Raw genomic sequence first — 21,254 nt, 5'->3', positions numbered from 1 at the left:
GGGGGGGGGGGGGGGGGGGGGGGGGGGGGGGGGGGGGGAGGTGGCCTTGTCCCAGGGCAGGCGGCGCCCGCGAAAGGAGGCCGGCGCTTTGTGTGTGAGCGGCATGTGTGTGCTTAAAGACACAGCCGCCCCGCCCTGGAGCCGGCAGGAAGCTGCCCCGCGTGAAAGGGCCTGTGTCCTGCTCACCCTCCAAAGCCTCTGTTCCCGGCTCTTCCTCCCTGCCCCGCGCGCCGCCAGGCAGGGGCTGATCTAATCATCAGGGCAGTCCGTTGCTGGCCAGAGAGATGGACAGGCTGTCACTGCTGTGTTAAGAGAGCGAAGGGGGAGTGTCCGGGTGATACCAGGTTTGTCAGGCAGGCCACTGTGAGATGTGTTTTGTGTATTTATGCCACAGTTTGCCTCGGCTCTTGCCACTGTTGCGGTTCAGGATTTTTTGTCTGCTGGCTCCCGCGTGCCTCCCCCCCCTCATGCGTCCTATTCTCTTGTTCGTGGGCCTAGCCTTCCCGGCCCCTCCTCTCCAGGGCGCCCCTCCCTCCTTGCCCCCGACTGCCGCCCCTCCCCCCCTTGCCGAGAGTTCTCTGCTTTCGCCGCGCTCCCAGATCACGGAAGCTTGCTGTGCCTTTAAAGAAAGCAGACTCCTGGCTGTGACGTACTTCTGGCTGTCAGCCAGGAAGATCGCTCCTGCCAGGCTGACTGAGAAGAAAACCAACAACTTTTCTTTTGTGTGTGGGGTTACTTTCCACTAGCCCCCCCTTTCTCCTCTCCTTTCAAGATTTAAATGCTAATGGCGGATTAAAACCTGTAGATACGTTTGGCTTTAGGAGTCTGGTAAGGCCCCCCCTGCACTGAGACTTTTTCTCCCTCCCTCTTTCTCTGGGTTTTTGTTCAAACATGGACGAGGGGGTGCGGTGGAGTCTCCCCCCCCCTTTCCTGCGCCATCCTTAAAGGGGAGGGAGAGGAGAGGGAGCGCAAGTAAACACTCAGAAACAGGCTCTGGGAGCAGAGCTTGCCAACATCCGGGAGTTGGCGCCTTTGAGAGCAAAGGGTTGCTTTCTTTCCCCCTCGCCTAGATGTCAGCTTGTTTTTGTTCAGAGGGGGGTAAGCGTGCGCCTGCACACTGAGCTGTAGAGACAGCTCAGGAGAGCTTCTCCATTCCTGAGTGAGGCCTGGGTGTGTACGCAGTGGTGGGGAGCGAAAAGGGTTCATTTTGTCAGCTGGTAGCGACCAGGGTGTGTGAATATAGTAGTGCGGTCAGGTGCTGATGAACTGCTGGAGTGTGCTTGGGTGTGTATGTGCAGTATATGGCTGTAGGCCCCAGGTCTACTTCATGAGGCAACCCTTTTGCCCACATCTTTCTGATCTGGACCCTGCAGAGCATGGGGTGGGGGGGAAGGCAGATACCAGTAAGCCACTTTTGAAGAAACCAGAGAAATCTTGGTTTCCCTTGAAGCCCTTCTCCTGTTCCTCAGGAGGGCTCTAGGTCAAATTCTAGGCTACACAGAAGGGTTGGTCTGTGTGAAGGGCAGGGGGGGCCTGAGTCCAGACTAAGTCCCTTTAGGGGGCCCAGGGAATACATCCAGCAAGCTGGTTTGCCCTGACTTCAGGAGTGCAGAGAAACCCTTTGGACTTAGATGAGACAGCCTATCCAGGACTCCCCAGGAGTTGAAAAGGATTATATTTTTTCCTCCTTGGCTTCTGTTGGAGCTGCTGGTCCTTGGGCCTTTTACCTCCTCCAAGCCTAGAGATGCACCAGCAAGATATTTCTTACTTTGTTCTTTATGATGAGTTAGCCTATGGCGACATAGCTTGGCCTTTGCTGGGCCCCTCTGAGGTAACCTACCAGGTGAGGTCTGGGTGCTTGTTTGCCAGTGCCTCCTGACCTATCCCTCCCACAGTCAGAGGAGGAGGAACACCCTCAAGATCAGGGTGTTTACCCTGTGGATGTGGAGTTCACTTAGATGGTGGGAGTATCTCTTTTAGGTGTACAGAGCATGGAATTTTTATGGCTACAGGCAGGCAGGCTGTCAGGGTAAGTAGTGGTAAACCTTGCCATTGAGCATGGTCTTATAGATAGGACAGACATTTCCCTTCTGAGCTCTGAGCCTTTGGAACCATGGGGTGGAGAGGGGGCGGGGCTTGGGGAAGGACGATTTGAGGTGGGAGTTTGTGTGGGCTTTGGGCCCAGAAATTCTGAGAGTGGGAGCTATCACTTAAGAGAAGGATGGTTCAGTGGAGGCAGGGGGCTCGTGAGTGGAGTGATCAGTACAATTTTGTTGCTTTCTGGGACCAAAGGTCACTTTGGTGTTATCTTGAGGAAGGGCTGGTGTTCAGGCAGGCAGTAAGTGGCTAAGAGATGGTCTTACAAGGAGCTGGCACCCAGGCTAGGGGGTGGGGTAAGGAGAGCAGCACTGCCACAACTCAGACCTTCTCGCCCTTGGCCTATCACTTGGTTAACCTTAGAACTGAAACTTCTAGAACAGACACCAGAGCTTAGCAATCCGACCCTCTGGTCCTGTTCCTTGCATCTAAGCAGGTGGTTTGCATTAGCTTCAGCCCTGGTAGAAGACCATGGCTAGGTTTTAACTCTTTAAGACCCAGAGAGGGTCTGAGCTAGGTGGCTGTGCGTCTCTTGAGTGTCATTTTCCTTGTCCTGATATATCTTCTCTAGAAACATAGAGGGGTTACTGTAAATGTGGGAATTGGTCCTGATGTAGGAATTTACATTATATCAGTTTTGAAAATGTAAAGAGGATGCAAGGCCTTTAGTTTATAAAGCAGCTGCTTCTGTGTGTGTCTTGGTTCCTTCTTGAGCTTTGGGAAGAGAGGCCACCTTATCAGCTCTGTGAAGCCTCTTTTTGGGTTTCAGGGGGTACTTCTTTTCAAAGAAACGGGCGGGTAGGAACTCTGAAGGTGCCTTGAGAAGGCTTGCATTCCTCGGTTTTGTTTGTTTGTTGATTGATTGGGGGATGTGGGTGGGTGGTACCTGATCAAGTTGGGGTGGATCTCAGCAGATCCTTCTGTGAAATGGTTCTGAGCTACAATCGTGGGGATCTGTTTTTCCATCGCCATGACCATCACCCAGTCTTCTGGGTGGGGCTTGCCTCAGATTTCAGGGGGAGGGTGGGGAGGATGGCGCTTTGGCTGGGAGCCCTTGGGTTCTAAGCCAAGGCCTGCTTAAAGCTGTAGTCTCAGTCCAAGGACTAGCTGTGCCACTGGCTTCAATCATTCATTACCCGGAGAAGTGAATGGCTGGCTGTCCTAGCAGGTCCCACTCCAGTGTCCTGTGTCTGGGAAAATGCTTCTTTATGGGCTTTGAACTGACAAGGTCATTCTGGAGTTTGTTGATTATTGGATTCCTCCTGTTTCTGTGTCTGGGGAGCATAGAAGAAGGCATTTGGCCTTGACACGGGTTTTCCTGAGCAGTGGAACTAGTTTTAGAAAGGCTTCCCCCGGGGAGGACATAAGGATTGTATGTTTTGCCTCTGAGATGAAGGGAAGAGTTTGGTTAAACCTCAGGTCATTTTTAGCAACACAGCTGTGGAATCTCTCAGAGGGGGCAAGATCTACCTCTGGTTACAAATAAATAAAATTTCTGACTGAAATTTTGGACCTCTTCAAAAGGATAGCAAGTCTAGAGGCAACAGTGGGGATGAGGGAGAGGTGATCTGAGCCTCATTTCCCTTGTTCCTGAATAGCATAGACTTTTTTTTTAATTTTAAAATTTTTATCTATTTAAATTCAATTAACATATAGACTTTATTTTTTATTTTTATTTATTTATTCGTGAGTCAGAGAGAGAGAGAGAGGCAGAGGCAGAGGGAGAAGCAGGCTCCCCGCCTAGCAGAGAGCCCAGTGCGGGACTCGATCCCAGGACCCTGGGATCATGACCTGAGCCGAAGGCAGACGCTTAACCATCTGAGCCACCCAGGCACCCTTATTTATTTATTTATTTTTTTAGATGCCCCAGTAGAGCATTTGGCTATTGCTGCCTTCACTGCAAGGGCCAGGCATGGTCCCTCTAACTTTAGGCTTGCCAACCAACCAGAAAAGTTTTTTTGCGGTACAATAGTTAAGACCATCTGTCTGTATCCTTGCCTGGCCCCAGGGAGCTAAGCATCCAGTGCCAATGGGTAGGCCATGCTGGGTGAAAATCATCCAAGACTGAGGAACACATAGGCCCTTTAGCTTCTCTGCCCTCCTGAGAGCTCCCTTAACCACTTCCCTTGCTCTTGCCAAAGCCCAGGTGAATTGGCTCATTTCCAAGACTGTGACGTTGGTATGACAGGTGGAATCTTGTTGGGTTTTGTGGGGTCAGGAAGCACTTAATTATAATTAGCATTTAGTTACATTTAGCATTTAATTATTTTCTATTATTTAAAGCTTCATGTATGTTTAATTTCACTCCTCATCCTGCTGTAAGTTCCTCAGAGGCAGGAACCATGTCAGTGTCCCATTTCCCATGTAGTTTCCAGCACAGAATGAACGTATGTATGGACTTTTTTGCTTGGTTGATAAACACACTACACTTACATAGGAAGGACTAAGAATGATGGGGAGTGGAATCATCAGATTTATGTATATCTTTCCCCTACTAGACAGTAAGTACCTTACGGACAAGAATGGTGTCTTTCTTATCCCCAACACATTGTGTACAGAAGGTGCTTAGCAAATGTGGGGCACCTGGCTGGCTCAGTTCATTCATTGTGTCTGACTTCGGCTCAGGTTGTGATCTTGGGGTCCTGGGATCGAGCCCCAAGTTGGGGGAGTCTGCTTCTCTCTCTCCCTCTGCTCGGGCACATGCTCTCTCTCTCTCTCAAGTAAATAAAATCTTTAAAAAAAACAAAAAGTGCTTAACAAATGTTGGGTCCATAGGACCCACACGTTGGAGATGCTAATATATGGGGAGAGATATAGGTGATGTGACTTAACCACTCATGTTCTTCATGGAATAGTGACAGACTGAGTACCTGTGACAGGAGGGGGAGGTGGGGCTGATTGCTCCCGTGCTTTGTAGGAATTGTGGGGGCTGCTGGGAGATGTTGAGGAATATTTAGTTACCAGGTCTGTGGTTTCTTGGGCAGGTTGGCAGGCAGATGGCCAATTCCCAGTGGGAAGGGAAATTGGGAGTAGGAATACCAGGATAGGTACCTAATCTTTCATTAAATGTCTCATGAGATCTCTGCCAGAATTGAATCTGGCATCATCCAGTCCCTCATTTGAACTGTATCTTTTTTTTTTTTAAAGATTTTATTTATTTATTTGAGAGAGAGAGAACACCTGAGAGGGGATAGGGTCAGAGGACGAAGCAGACTCCCTGCCGAGCAGGAAGCCCGATGTGGGACTCGATCCAGGGACTCCAGGATCATGACCTGAGCCAAAGGCAGTCGCTTAACCAACTGAGCCACCCAGGCGCCCTGAACTGTATCTTTGACATTTCTGTGGGAGATACAAAAATCCAGAATTTGGAGAGGTTTCCCCCAAGAACTTGGTTATTGTTAGGTAGAATTTGGGCACCTACAGAAAGACCCAGAAATCCATCTTTCTGCTTAAGATAAGTGATCATTTAGCGTATACCTACCATGTGCCAGGCACTGTTAACACTATGTTAACTCAGGCTATTTGTGTTACCTGCTTTGTCTTGAAGCCTCACAGTAACCCAGAGAGGTGTTTGCAAATCCCATTTTGCAGATGAGGAAACTGAGACTAAAAGAAGTTATGCTGCTTGTCCAAGGTCATATGGAATCGCCATTCAGACCCACCTCTGGCTGAGAAACCATGTTTGTTCCATGTTTTAAGGGCACCATGTCCCAAAGAACAGGGTTGGAGGACAGCCTTGAGTGTTACATTTTCTGTGGAACAGAAAGATTGTGTGTAGAGTTTGTGGACATTGAATTAAATGCAGGACTCGGGTGCCTGGGTGGCTCAGTCGTTAAGCGTCTGCCTTCGGCTCAGGTCATGATCCCAGGGTCCTGGGATTGAGTCCCACATCGGGCTCCCTGCTCAGCGGGAAGCCTGCTTCTCCCTCTCCCACTCCCCCTGCTTGTGTTCCTGTTCTCATTGTCTCTCTCTGTCATATAAATAAATAAAATCTTTAAAAATAAATAAATAAATAAATGCAGGACTCTTTACTGTTATGATAAGTTTTATAGTAATTTTAATGTGTACTTTGAGCTTTCTAAAAATACCCATGTGCCTTGTTGGGTTAAATGCTGAGGGAAGAGAGATTTAAGTATTCAGAGCCAGTATATTGAACCATTTCCCTCCTTGTCCTTCATTATGGATATCTGATATAATTAACTGCTCTTCTTCTTCTCTTGGTTTCCAGGTGCATTGGGGTGACTGTTTGGTGTCACCAAGATGACGCTCCATGCCACCCGGGCAGCTGCACTCCTCTCTTGGGTGAGTAGTCTTCTTCTCTTTGGTCTGAGATTCTCCAGGAGGTTTGCAGAGGCGGAAGAGGAGTTTTTAGGAGCCATGACTATGTGAAGTCTTCTCATCTCCAGATGAAGGAAATACAGTTTTCCCTTGCCTTTCCCCTTAGTTGTTAACTTCTACTATTTCTGGCAATGTTGCTCCTGACAGTGATCCATGACACCACTTGTGTAGCTTAGAAGAGAACTCCCTTCTAAGCTTCTATATACCTCTTAGGAGCGGTCTGTATTTCCGTATTTCTGTATTTCTATCTAACATAGATCTAAAACATGGAAACCCTAGTTGGCTGCAGGGCAGCATGGAGACCCATCTTCATTTGCTTCCTGTGCATTTTCCTGACTAGAAGGGTTTATCCTGAGCTTCACTGACATTCAGGGACTTTGGTCTTGAAAGGGCTTTTATCGTAGGGCAAGGTTCTCCTCGCTTTCTTTACCATGTTTCTGTCTGCTTCCATTGTCCTCCTGTTGCCTTCTTGATTACTTAAATCTTTGTGTGATTACTTAAATCTTTGTGCTAGGTCTTTTCATATATCTTCTGTCCAAGATGAACAATGGCAAATGAAAGAGTAATACCAAGCATTGGGAACATAAAGCTGCAGGGAAGCAGAAGAGGACACAGAGGGTAGTGATGACAAACCTGATGGAGTCAGACAGCCTGACTTAGAATCACTGCTGTGGCTGGGGTGTGTGACCCAGGGCAAGTTACTTAGCCTCTCAGTGCCTTATTTTTAAAATGGAAATAATAAAAATACCTCATGGTGTTATGATGAGGATGAAGACATAATGTGTGTAGAAAACATCTAGCACTGTATCTGAATAAATAATAATTCTTGATACTTAAAGTATTGCTGGGGCATGCTATGTGGTACAGGGTATTTTAGTAGTCACCTGACTACTGATCAATTAGGGCCAATGAAAAAGCCAACTTAAAAAAAATTATAGAATATTTTAAAGGAAATGAATGTTTAATTTCTTTCTTTCTTTTTTTTTTTTTTAAAGATTTTATTTATATGACAGAGAAACAGCGAGAGAGGAAGGAACACAAGCAGGGGGGTGGGAGAGGGAGAAGCGGACTTCCTGCTGAGCAGGGAGCCTGATTCGGGACTCGATCCCAGGACTCTGGGATCATGACCTGAGCCGAAGGCAGACGCTTAACAACTGAGCCACCCAGGCACCCAGAATGTTTAATTTCTAAGTAGGGTGGATTTAAAGATTTTATTTATTTATTTGAGACAGAGAGAATGAGAGAGAGCATGAGAGGGAGGAGGGTCAGAGGGAGAAGCAGACTCCCTGCCAAGCAGGGAGCCCGATGCAGGACTCGATCCTGGGACTCCAGGATCATGACCTGAGCCGAAGGCAGTCGCTTAACCAACTGAGCCACCCAGGCGCCCAGTAGGGTGGATTTAATAAGACACTGTGTTTGGGGCACCTGGGTGGCTGTCAGTTAAGCATCTATTTTTGGCTTGGGTCATGATCCCAGAGTCCTGGGATTGAGTCCCAAGTCCTACATGGGGCTCCTTGCTCAGTGGGGAGCCTGCTTCTCCCTCTCCCTGCCACTCTCCCTGCTTGTGCATGCTCTCTCTCTGTTAAATAAATAAATAAAATCTTAAAAAAAAAATAAGACACTGTCTTTAATTACTGTTAGATCTCTAGACAGGAAATATGTTTGATATACAAAATGTGCATTCTTTGTGTTCAGTTTCTGAAATAAATGAATTTTAGTTGTATAGTTTTAAATGGGTATTTTTATATTTATGTTTTACATATTTTATATTAAATTTCAGTGTTTTAGATCTATGTTAGAAACATTGTCTCTTCCTTTTCCTCCCCTCATCCCTAAGAGGGGCCTGGTTGGGTTTGGGGGCTGTGAGCTTTGTCTCCAGTTCAGTGGATTAACTGAATATTGGGGGATCCTTTAGCCACACTATTTTAAGTTGATCAGTATATTTTATTTATTTAGGTCCTAGGCTTGTTTCTGTTAGTGAGTACTACCATTACAGAGAAGAATCGATACAGGGCTAGTCTTATTAAATAGCAGGTACTTGTATACTTTTTTCAAAAGTCAAAATAAACATGCATTAAAATATTAATATATGATAACAATTTTTTTTTTAGAAATTTTCAATTTAAACAAAAGTTAGGCAGCTAAAGTGGATTTTATGATGCTGTAGCAGTGTCAAATAATGCTTGTTATGTTAGTGGGAAGAGTGGCATAGAATATATACACGTGACAATTATAGTTGTGGTTTAGAGAAAAATGATGTAGGGAAAAAAGACTAGAAAGAAATACATCAAAATGCTAAAAGTGCATGCATTAAAATACTAGAATGAGTGGGGTTTTTTTCCCCCAAAGTTTCAGTAATTTATTTTATAGTGTAAAAATAAATTTATATTTTACTTGAAGTGTAGCTTGAAATTGTTCTCTATCCAGCAGTTACAGTGAATGAATTGTTAGTGGGAATAGGGAACTTCTTAAGATTTGACAACCTTAAGCAACCCTGAAAAACATTATAGGCAGCTCTTGGGTTCTGCAGTGAGCTAGGCCCTTATTCTTATCTTTTAATCCCTGACTAAAGATGAAAGAGTTTCTCCACTTACTCAGCTTTCCAACAATTTCTCATTTGAGAGCAAAATAATGCACAGGAAGAAAATGCATTTTTATCTCTATGAAAGAAACTATTGCTGGATTATTACTTAATTGATAGGAGATGAATCCAGATTCCTTAAGTGACTTTAAATCAGCTAACTGGTGTGATCTTTCAGTCTTGTTAGTGAACAAGCATTCATAGCCCTTACAGTTTTCTTTTGATTATAGGTATTAAAAGGAGATGGTTTTGGATGCTTAAGTCTTGGCACTCTATTTTCATCTGGTGGAAAAGGATCTTGGCCTGGAATATTCAGAATCTTCCTCAAAAATTTACGCTGGCCTTTCCTGACTAATTAGATTAGGCTTTTCCCCTCAAAAGGTGGTATAAAGGGGCACCTGGGTGGCTCAGTCATTAAGCGACTGCCTTTGGCTCAGGTCATGGTCCCAGGGTCCTGGGCTCGAGCCCCGCATCGGGCTCCCTGCTTAGCGGGAAGCCTGCTTCTCCCTCTCCCACTCCCCCTGCTTGTGTTCCCTCTCTCGCTGTGTCTCTATCAAATAAATAAAATCTTTAAAAAAAAAAAAAAGGTGGTATAAATATGTGTGTGTATATATATATTTGTACACACACATATATACAAAGATGGTATAAATTGAAAGCTTCAGCAAGAGGTCACATTTTATGTTCTACACTTTTTTTAACTTTTAACCTATTTTCATTTAGATCCATCTAGAAGTGTTTTTTTTTTTTTTTTTTTTTTTTTAAGATTTTACTTATTTGTCAGAGAGAGAGCAAGCGTGCACAAGCAGGGGGAGCGGCAGGCAGAGGGAGAAGCAGGGTCCTCGCTGAACAAGAAGCCCAATGCGGGACTGGGTCCCAGGACCCTGGAATCATGACCTGAACCGAAGGTAGACACTTAACTGACTGAGCCACCCAGGTGTCCCTAGAAGTTGTGTATTTTTATTTATTTATTTAATTAATTAATTTTTTTTTTAAAGATTTTATTTATTTATTTGAGACAGAGAGAATGAGAGAGACAGAGAGCACATGAGAGGGGGGAGGGTTAGAGGGAGAAGCAGACTCCTTGCCGAGCAGGGAGCCCGATGCGGGACTCGATCCCGGGACTCCAGGATCATGACCTGAGCCGAAGGCAGTCGCTTAACCAACTGAGCCACCCAGGCGCCCCTATTTTTATTTTTTTAAAGATTTTATTTATTTATTTGACAGAGAGAGACAGCGAGAGAGGGAACACAAGCAGGGGGAGTGGGAGAGGGAGAAGCAGGCTTCCCGCCGAGCAGGGAGCCCGACGCGGGGCTCGAGCCCAGGTCATGATTTCAGGGTCCCGGGATCGAGTCCCGAGTGGGGCTCCCCACCCAGCAGGGAGTCGGTTTGTCTCTCTCCCTCTGCTCCTCCCCCTGCTCCTGCTCTCACTCAAATAAATAAAATCTTAAAATATATATATATATTTAACGAATAAATAGTACCTGTGGCTGAGTCATTTTTTTTTTTAATACTCTTGATTCTCTAGTGCAGTCAGCTAATTAAACTGAGAAGTAGTTTTGCTGCATCTGCTTCATTATTTTTATTTTATTAACCATAAAAGTGCTTTGCATTTAGCACTTTTATTTTGTAATGTGTTCTTGCATTCATAATCCCATTTGAACCCACACTGGTCCTCTGAAGTAAACAATGTAGGGATTCCATCCATTTGGCAAGTGAGAAAGTAGGCACAGAGAGAAATAAGTTGATAACAAAGGTTCCTGGCAAGTTAGTGGAGGAGTTGGATTCAAAATCTTAATCTGGGAGCTCCCAGCCCAGTACTATCTATATTTTTATTTCTTTTTAGTAATGTTTTCTTTTTTTAGATTACTAAAAAAGAAAAGCTCCCCCACCCCCAGCGTGGGGCTCGAACTCACGACCCTGAGATCAAGAGTTGCATGTGCTTCTGACGGAGCCAGCCAGGCGCCCCATAGTTCAGTCCCTTTTAAAGAGCGCATTTATAAACAGTAGAATCTACTCATTGCACGTAACCACTGTGCTGAAGTTCTTACAAATACCTTGTCAAGCAGCTTGAGTTCCCTCCTTCCTCAGTCTTGCATATGGGATTGATTGATTTAGCAAACCCTTTTTTTCCTGTGGAAGTAACAAAGGTGAAGTTTAGCCCAGGCTTCTTCTGAACTTGGTGGTTTTGGAATTCGTGAGGTTTTTCTGTAGAAGTTGACCGTATATGCTTGTTGAATAACCTGTGTACCTGACTCATTTACAGGTGACTGCTGGTGAATTTCCTAGTTGTAAAGACTGAGTTAGAGGGATGGCAGCCTGAAGGCAAAGAAAAGCAGGCGATTAAATTGGAATTGACAAGTTTTTCCCTAGGGTTCCCAGCTCTTCTTTTCCTTCCTCATTTTTTTTCTTATTATCTTATTGCCTCATCATTTCTCCCTGTGACAGCCGAAATTTTATGTCTGGAAAGAATTTTTAAAATGCATTAATAACAAGATTTTATATCCGTGTGGGAGTATATGAAGTATATGTAGTATTTAAGCTTTGAATAGATAGTTCAAAATTCTTGAGATAGAAAGGGCTGTCGTGTGATAATTTGAGCTACAGAGGGTTATAGTGTAAACATACAAGAGACACAAAGGGCAATAATATAAAAAGCCTTTCTTTTTCCCACATCTGACTTTCAGCCATCAAGTTCCTGTCCCTAGAGGCAGTGGTGGTACAGTTTCTCGTGTATCCTTCCAGAAAACCATTTTATGGGACGCCTGGGTGGCTCAGTTGGTTAAGCGACTGCCTTCGGCTCAGGTCACAATCCCAAGGTTCCTGGGATTGGGCCCCGCATGAGGCTCCCTGCTCAGTGGGGAGCCTGCTTCTCCCTCTCACCTGCTTGTGCTCGCTCGCTCGCTGTCAAGTAAATAAATAAAATCTTAAAAAAAAAAACCCATTTTATGCCGAGTTATAGTTAAAGTGTATCCCTAGTGCTGGAACATCCTAGTATTTAAGTTCTCATTTAGTTGAAGCCAGAGGAAAGACTCTGACGGCAGCATTCAGGTGGCTGTCACTGGACGAGCGGGGACAGCAGCTCTCCTTGGCTGAAGTGAATGCTCCAGAAGGCCTGAGGCCTACAGCTGTGGGCACTCCCAGCGAGCTGGTGGGTGGTCTGCCTCTGGGGGAGGAGCGAGCCGCAGTGCTCCGTCACTTCCTCTGTTCCAGCAGGCTCCTCCCTGTGTTTTGCAGGTGAACAGTCTGCATGTGGCCAGCCCTGTGGAGGCCGTTCTGCAGCTCCAGGACTGCAGCGTCTTCATCAAGATCATTGACAGCATGTGAGTATGCGCCACACCCCTCGCCAGCCTCTCAGGTGAAGCGTGTGTTGGTGTGCTGGGCTGGGGACGGCAGGTACTCCCTTTCCTTACTGACGGCTGTGAGCAGAAGGCATGGGCAGGACTGCCAGCGTGGAGCCAGAGGCAAGGGCACACCAGCCTCCTGTTCTGGTCACTGAGTCTGTCTGTGGGAGAGGTTTCGCTCTTGTCCCACCCTAAGGCTTCCTCACGCTTGCCCAGGAGAGCCTGCAAGTCTCATTGCTATCACAGTGTTCCAAGAGCCTGCTCTGGAGCTCGCTGTCCTCTTGTCTCAATGAGTCTTCCATACCCTCTTCTTGGGGCTTGTCCTTTTCTCACAAGCCCTCCTGGCAACTTGTAGGGTCAGGAAGAAGAAAGGGGAAGCTCTTGTACTGGAGGGCAATAAGCAGCACCTAGAAATCTTATCTCTAACCTGTTAGCACAGCACAGATATGCTCCTTTCTAAACTATTTCAGCATTTCTGGGGTTTTCATCTGCCTCATTAACTTGCTTTGTGAGATCAATTAGCATTTGATAAGCTGCTTGTTGTCATGTAGCCAGGATTCTATTGAGCTTTGTTTTATGTCTGTCTTTAGCACGGTTCCTTTGAACATCACAGTTATCTGGGAAATCAGTGGAGTGGGGCTTCCCCCTTATATCTTACCTCTCTGGAACCAAGCAAAGATGGGTCAAGCTATAACCTGCAGTTACTCTTCTAGGCTCATATAGTTCATCCTTTTTCCTCTCTCATCAACTTTCAGGAATCATGGAGGGCAAAACTGACCTTTTCACTTCTTTGTGCTGCGGGCAAAAGTAGAGGTCAGCCATAATATAAAGGATTGTGGAGACAGTGGAGAGGACCCTCCCTTTTTGTTGACTCTGAGCCCTTAGGTCAGGGACAGACTGAGGTGTTGAGGGTGTTTCTGTTGCACACACAGCAGGTAGGAACCAGTGCCATGGAATCGGCATCTGTGTGAAGCTGCCTGGCCACCCATTCATAGGGAAAGAAGGTAGAACTGATTCCCCTTGGGGTCCTCTGCACCTGGCTTAACACACTACATTGGTTAATGTTTGTTGAGTAAGTAAAGGAACAAAAATGTAGTTGATACTCTTCTTCAGCAAAGTCTAGTGGGGCTGAGTAGCCTGGAACAGAGTGGTTTTTGTTTTTAATCTTCTGAATGTAATTTTTGAAATGTATGTTGGTGGTGGGATGTCTTATAAGATGTTTTGAAGGTCCCTGTGGCTCTAACCAGCACCTGCCTTAGTGAAAAGAAGTTACTGTTTTCTTATTTTGGTATATAGATAGTACCATTTTGTCTCTCAGTTACCCAGGCAGGACCTTTCAGCAGCATCTTGAATTCCTCCCTCTCTTTGGCAGTGATTCTACTCAGTCACCATCCTCTCAGTTTGTCCTTTGAAGACTTCTCATATCCCTGCCTCTGCCTCATTCTGGGTACCAGGTCCCCGTGACCTCGTTCTCCTCTAATCTGTGCATATTCCAGGGCATACCTTCCTGCCATCCTGCTTACACTGTGATGCCCCACAGCTGGTGGACCTCAGTGACTCTTCGTTGCCAGGAAGTTGAAATCGAAAATCTTCAGCCTTGGTATTGAAGAGCTTTCATCAGGGGCTCCTCTCCTCCCACCAGTCTTGTTTCCTACTCATTTCTACCCCCATTTTCTTTTCTTCCAATTTTATAGAATTTCCTAAGTTCTGGATTTTATTAATTGTATAATCCCAGTGCTGTTCAGCTTGTTCTTCTTGTCCCCCTTGTTGCCTATAAACTGGTGATGAGAGCCAAGTTTGATTTAACTTAAGGGTTTTTTTATTGCTCTTTTTTGTTTTGTTTTTTTGTAAGGATACTTCATAGGTGGAATTGTGCACCACTTATAAGTCAGCATTTTGCAATTCCTAATGAAAATAATTATTTTTCAAACCCTAATGAAGTAGTAAATCTAGACTGTTCACATCAGTGGCTGGTAAAACCATTAGGCTGACAATATCTAACCTACTACATAATTTTAACATCACTGAAAGAGGGGCAGCCAGGTGTGATACCCCTCGTGTTGTAACACACAATAGGGTGCAGCATGCTTTTTTTTTTTTTTGACGTAAGAATAGATCAAGGTTGGGCGCCTAGCTGGCTCAGTTGGTGGAGCATGTGACTACTGATTTTGGGGTTGCGAGTTTGAGCTCTACGTTGGGTGTAGAGGTTACTTAAAAAAAATCTGAAAAAAAAGGGCAACCCTCTCGGATCCCCTCCCTCTTCGGGAGCTTTGTACTATCACTTTGCTATTGCTCAATAAACCTTGCTTTGCTTTCCAAAAAAAAAAAAGCATAGATCAAGGAGCTTTTGCTTTTGAGGAGATAAATTTCCTTGGCTTAATGACAAGAGCAGTAGATATGTCCATGGGTAAGGATGTGTGTCCTTGGTTTAGCCAATGTAGGTTTATAACCTGGTGGGAAATTTTCATAGGGAGGGTTACAAATTCAAGATGCACATTTTCCAAGTTGTCTTCTGATGCACTGCCTGAGCCTTAGAGTAGGAGGAGGGGAGGTGGAGGGAAGGTGAGAGGGAAAGACAACACTGTGTGTGTGTGTGTGTGTGTGTGTGTGTGTGTGTGTGTGCGCGCGCGCGCGCGCGCGCCCTGCAGACCACCTTCCTTCGGGAAAATAGATGTTCTTGGTGAATGTGTTCTGGCTTTTTCACTGCGATGCTGCTACGGTTGCTAACCTAAATCAGATGCTAGTTCTCAGGGGGAGACAGTGGAGGACGGCAGGGCTGGTGGAGATAGCAACTGTGGGAATCGAACAGGGCTTGTTCCTTGGCCACTTAGACTTCTCTCTGGGAAAATACATTGGCATCCACCTCTCTAGCAAATTTCCCTTTCTGTTTTGTGTATGAATAGCCTGAAGCAAAAAGGCTGTCCCATCTCTTTGATATCTGTGAGGCCTGAATAGCAAAATTTAGTGGAGTCATTTTGCCAGAAAACGTAAAGCACTGACGTTTGTGTTACTGATGTTGACCTCTGCTCTTCCTATTACAGAGCCTCCTTCATCTGTCAGTCAACCCATATGTACCGAGTACCTCCTATACCCTAGCTTCCAGGCGCGCAGTTGGTGTGGTCAATTGTAAATGATGCCCTTGTATCCGTCAGTGCTGTAGGAATTCCTGAGGAGTGAGGAGGCATGACTGGCAGTGGTTCTGGATGGCTTCCTGCTAGAGATAAGACTTGAACTCAGTTTTATTATTTATTTTTTAAAGGTTTTATTTATTTATTTGACAGGGAGAGAGAGAGAGAGAGAGCATGTGAGAGAGAGCACAAGCAGGGGGGAGCTGCAGATAGAGGGAGAAGCAGGCTCCCGCTGAGCAGAGAGCCCACCATGGGGCTCCAACCCAGGAACCTGGGATCATGACCTGAGCTGAAGGCAGACGCTTAACTGACTGAGCCACCCAGGTGCCCCTTGAACTCAGTTTTGTTTTAAAGATTTTATTTATTTATTTGACAGAGACACAGTGAGAGAGGGAACACAAGCAGAGGGAGTGGGAGAGGGAGAAGCAGGCCTCCCGCTGAGCAGGGATCCTGACGCGGGGCTCGATCCCAGGACCCTGGGATCATGACCTGAGCTGAAGGCAGACGCTTAACGACTGAGCCACCCAGGCGCCCCTTGAACTCAGTTTTAAAGGACGGGCTGGATGGCTCCAGGTCTAGCATTTTTAAAGCATGTTCCGTGCAACTTATCCCAGGGGCTTAGTAAGGGAAAAAGAGGTTTTGTGGTCAGATAGGTTTGGGAAATAATGCATGTTATATTCTCTTCTTTAGAAAATGTTCAGTTTGGTTTTAACCCAGCATTTCCCGAACATTTAACGCAAGAACCCTCTCTGTTTTTATCTAATGGAATACACTTAAGGAAATTGCTGCTCTGTGCTGAGTGAAGGAGTCACAGTGTTCCAGATTGTGGGTGGGTAGGGAAGGTGGCTCTTTTAGGAGTCTGGGAGGAGATGAGCATCTCCTGAAGGCTCTGTAGGAGTCCCTAATCACAAACCAGCTATCCAGAAAATAGGGGGTTCACTTGGAAGAAACCTTTGTAATCCCGTGAGAGAGGGAGGGCAGTACATTCATGGTCTTGGCTTGGATGCTGCTTATGCTTTGCAGGATGTCTGGCGGTGCAAGTTCTCTGGTTCTAGGGCCTGCCCTGCCCTTCAGAAAGTTGGCTGAAACCTGGAGATTCAGTAGAACCTGGAGATTGAGGAACAAGAGGCCCCTTTAATCAGTATCTCCAGCTGTAGTAGCCCAAGAAAAGTCCGCTTTCTGACTGGAAGTGGAGCTATTCACCCCTGAAATTGAAACTGCAGTTAGTCTGAGCACCCAGGGCCAGGGGCCTGGGCTGTGTGAGAGCTCCCCCTGCTGCCTCCCTGCCCTCCTTGCTCTCTCAGCGGGTGGCTTGCCCTTCAAACAGACTAGCACAGCAACAGCCCCTGATCAGAGCTGTCCCCGGGCGCCTGGGTGGCTCAGTTGGTTAAGTGTCCAACTCTTGATTTTGACTCAGGTCATGATCTCAGGGTCATCTGTGCTCAGCAGGGAGTCAGCTTGAGATTCTCTCTCTCTCTCTCTGCCCCCCCCCCCCCTTGCTCCTGCTCTCTCTCTCATACATAAATAAAACCTTAAACAGTGTTGTCCCTTGGCTTTAGCCATCTCAGCCTTCAGTCTGTTGAACTTTGCCCTGGCACTTCAGAGCCTTGGGAATTTCCTCCTGTTCTTTCAGTCTTGGGCCTGTTTTTCCCTTTCCATCGTCTGTCTTACTCTAGCCACGTTTCCCTGGCTTCCTGACGTTTTCCAGTGGAGCCATTACAGACTGTTGAACCTAGCTTCCCCTTTTCCATGCTGCCATCCTCCCCTCTTCCCACAGAGCTTTTTCATATTACGGTTAGGGTGGCAGAGTGCCATCTTTTTCAGAAGGACCGCATGCCTCAAGTTCCCACTTCTCATCTACCACACAGTTCCTTCTGACCAAGTAGTGTTTTGGTATCTTCTCCCCTGCCTCCAGCATCTGGTCTGCTGCTTTCCCAGATCCAGTGCAGATCAAGCCTGAAGTAATGGGAAGGTGGAATGTAATGGAGTAGCAAGGAAGGAAGGACTGCTAACTACTCCGGTCCTGATATTTGTTCTTTTTCTAGCCATGGCACTGACGAGGGGCAGCAAATCCTGCAGCAGCCGGTGCCAGAGAGACTGGAATTTGTGTGCAGTTTTTTGCAAAGTAAGCACCTTTCTTTATCTTGCTAAGAAAGAGCTGCTTCCTCAACTTCTGGGACTTTGGAAGTCCAGGGGAACCAGCTCAGTGTCTGGAGGAGCAAAGGCTCAAGGCTACCGACTCTGTACCACAGGGATGAGTACAGCTGTTTCCCTGGGTCTGGTGATGCTGATGTCAGTCAGGGAAGAAGAGTGTCCCTCAGTCCCACAGCCCGTCTCTGAGATCCAGGTAGAGCCAGAGGGTCAGTTTTGGGGACTCATCACCTTGGGCTCTTGTCCCCCACCCACTGCAGGGAGTTGGAGGAGAGGGATGGGTCCATGTTACCCTCTTTCCCTTGCAAGAGAAACATTTCCCCTGGATAACTTTGAATTAATTGCCTAGGCAATGGATGTGGAGCAGAGGCAGAGGCAGATTTAGGTTGAGGTCTTGACCCTTCTCCTCATAGCTTGTGTGACCTTTCTGGACATAGGTTCCTTGTCTATGAAGTGGAGAGAATGATAATTTCTCCTAAGGCTGATGGGTTAGTAGGAAGAGATGAAAAGCTAGCACAGTGCTTGTCAGTCCCCTCCCTTGTGCAGTCATGGACCACGGAGTCCTCATCTGTGACATGGGAGCTGTCTGCCATCTCCGGCTCAAGAGAATTATGGGAAAGGAGATAATAGATTTAGATAAAGCAGAGGTTGATAATTGGCATACCAGCATAAGAACCAGGTGTCCCTAGTCGTCCTAGTCTGGCTCAGCTTCAGGCTTCCTCTGTGACCTTACTTGGAATAAGACTCTAGAGTGACCTGGAATCTCTGGGCTTCTTTTCTGTAGTACTGAGCCAGAGTTGATGAGTTGGGTGGGTGAGTGCAAGCAAGATCGTGCCCCAGAGCTGCTCTGAATTCCTAGCCTGCTTTTTTTTTTTTAAACTTTCCCTGTAGTCCTTGGACTGACCTAGGATAGAACTAACTTCAGATGGAAATGTGTATGTTGGGGGAGAGAGGACATAGGAGTAAGGAGCCCTACATCTCCTGGCCCTACCAGAGATAGTGATTTTGTTCTACTCTGAGGTGTTCTGATGATCTCAGGGATGTCCAGGAAGTTCACCCTGTTTTCTACATTGTCGTCGTTACAGAAAACCGAAAACATCCCTCTTCTCCGGAATGCCTGGTGTCCGTGCAGAAAGTGATAGAAGGGTCAGAGCTGGAATTGGCCAAGGTACCAATGGAATACCAGACGCGGGGGTCAGAGAGTGGCACCAGAGGGACCTGCTGGGCCTTCTTTTAACCCAGGGGGAAGTGGTGGGTGCTTACTACTGTGGGCCTCGATGAAGACCTGGCAGGAATTAGGCCTCACCCAGCTGTCATAGTCTTCTTAGCTCGGTCTCCATTCCCTCTCCTGTTTCTGGGTGCTACCTTTGTAGAGGGTAGCTTAAGCTTCATAGTTAGGTTCCATGAGTTCAGGAATTCAGGTGTGCACCAGGCTTTTTGCACAATCAGGTGTCCTCAATCAGGTGTTTCTGGGTGCGGTTAAGGGCAGGGACCTAGGGCGGAATTCTAGGAGCTTCGGAAGAGCCTCCAGAATAGTTCAGAGTCCCCAGAACAGCCCAGAGAGGGGAGCACTGAGAAGAGAGGCAGCTCCACTCAGTGACTGTATCTCCTCTTTGGCTTCTAGATGACCATGTTGCTCTTATACCACTCCACCATGAGCTCCAAAAGTCCCAGGGACTGGGAACAATTTGAATATAAGATTCAGGTAAGTTCTGTGCCTCCTCCGCCCTGATTGATGGGTCTAGTCTTTGCTTCACCTCACTTCATTGCTTTTCTTTAAACAGCATATAGCGTTGTTTTAAAAAATTATGTTGTAGTAATTCCAGCCATTCATTATAGAAAGTCCGGAAAATACTGAAGAGTACAAAAGGAGGAAATAACAGTTTCCAGTAATCTCATCCCCAGAGATAACTGTTAACTTTTAAAGGCTATACTTCCAAGTCCTTTTTTACATACGTATATTTAACTGTAGTCATAACTGTACTGTGATGGGATAATATGCAGAAATTGTTCTCTCCTCATGTATGTGTTCCCATGTGAGTGTGTATATTTTTTACACAAACTGTCACTCCATTTGTCTCCTCCTTTCCTCTAATGGGAAGGATTAGTGAGAGAGAATGTCTTTGTCCATCATGACAGTCCAGCCCAAAGCGGTTACCTTCTCTCCCCCTCCTCTACCTGGTCCCTAAGTGAAGAAGCGGAGTTGGTGCCTCCACTTCATTATAGTGGGAATTGGCCTGGTTTCCAGGAACTACCTGTCATGTGGGTCCAAATGTTGGCTTTGCTTCCTGCCTGAGCAGCTGTCCTTTACTTCCCAGAGCAGGAGGAGCTGGGATGCCACAGGGGGTGATGTAGGTGACTGCGGGGGCAGTGTCCAGAGAGCTGTGGCCTTTCGCATAGTGGTAACAATGTTGAATCATCCCATTTTAAACTCACTTAGTTCATGGCTCCTCTCTGAGGTTGGGATTGTAGTGGCATGGAGGAATGGGTGGCTCCTCTTTCAACCTTTTCTCTGCTCCAGGCTGGTCATAGATCTGGTAGAAACAGAAATTCACAAGGATAAGGAACTGTGGCAGCGTTGGCCAGAAAAATTAGATCAACTCTGTGACTTTGGAATTCAGACAGTGAAGGGCAGATTTTACAGCTGAGCTGGTGGATAAGCTTTGAATGAGCCCTGGAGGGTTCTCGGGTTCTCACTTAGACAAAGAACAACAGTGAGGGTCATTTGGAAGAGGGCAACAGAGTTCCATATAAAAGCTTTCTGACTGCACTACTTTCTTTGCCCATTTTCTTCTCTGTGGTCAGGAGTGAAGTCAGATAGGAACTCTGTCTGAACCCAGGTGCATCTTTAGAGGAACTGAGGAGGCGAGGGCAAGCAGGGTCAACATGTCTCTGCTAGAATGTTCTCAGCTGGAATGTGGGGCTTTAGGCTTTGAGAGGAAGACTGAGCTCCAGCAGGCTCCTGGGGCTGCCATGGCCAGTGTGATGCCCTCCATCTCTTCAGGTCTCTCTGACACTTCAGTGATGCTCCTTTTCTCTCTCTCTGGCTCAGGCTGAGTTAGCAGTCATTCTCAAGTTTGTGCTGGACCATGAGGATGGGCTAAACCTAAATGAGGACCTAGAGAACTTCTTACAGAAAGGTAAGTAGGACCTACTCCTGAGGATCCCCTCCGGTCTGAGCTGGGAACTGCTAGGATCCTGAATTATTAAGAAATACAGTGGGGGTTTGTTTCAGTCCCAACACCAGGCACAGGGTCTGCACTCAGTAAAAGTGTGTGTAATGGAATAAATAGGCCATGTTGCCATCATCCCAGTTCCTTTGGAGCTCTTCCTTGTTGCCTGGCAGTGCCTAAGCAGGACATGATAAGTGATCGTGTCTGCTGGTAGGTTGTCCTTGATCACCCCACACATACCTTTTTTTTTTTTTTTTTAAGATTTTATTTATTTGACAGAGAGAGAGGACAAGCAGGGGGAGCGGCAGAGGGAGAGGGAGAAGCAGGCTCCCCGCAGAGCAGGGAGCCCGAGGCGGGACTCCATCCCAGGACCCTGAGATCAAGATCTGAGCCGAAGGCAGACGCTTAACCGGCCGAGCCACCCAGGCGCCCTGTTTTTTAT

At 46.6% G+C, this 21,254-nt stretch overlaps 1 protein-coding gene across 4 annotated transcripts in view; it reads left to right on the top strand.

The window, feature by feature from the left end:
- Positions 1-290: 290 nt before the first annotated feature.
- Positions 291-21,254, top strand: part of NUMA1 (nuclear mitotic apparatus protein 1) — a 39,653-nt gene continuing 18,689 nt past the window's right edge. For 3 of the 4 annotated variants that reach the window (XM_021704615.2, XM_021704617.2, XM_021704614.2), the window contains exons 1-7: positions 291-344; positions 6,326-6,399; positions 12,254-12,339; positions 17,534-17,613; positions 18,725-18,807; positions 19,264-19,344; positions 20,692-20,779. In XM_021704615.2, coding sequence (XP_021560290.1) covers positions 6,358-6,399; positions 12,254-12,339; positions 17,534-17,613; positions 18,725-18,807; positions 19,264-19,344; positions 20,692-20,779 — 460 coding nt within the window. In that variant the 5' untranslated portion in view covers positions 291-344; positions 6,326-6,357. The remainder of the gene's footprint in view (positions 345-6,325; positions 6,400-12,253; positions 12,340-17,533; positions 17,614-18,724; positions 18,808-19,263; positions 19,345-20,691; positions 20,780-21,254) is intronic. The other variant, XM_021704616.2, reaches the window with a different exon arrangement.

The sequence above is a fragment of the Neomonachus schauinslandi genome, chromosome 11 (assembly GCF_002201575.2).
Source record: "Neomonachus schauinslandi chromosome 11, ASM220157v2, whole genome shotgun sequence".
NCBI lineage: Eukaryota > Metazoa > Chordata > Mammalia > Carnivora > Phocidae > Neomonachus > Neomonachus schauinslandi.
This window is presented reverse-complemented; position numbering and strand designations above follow the sequence as displayed.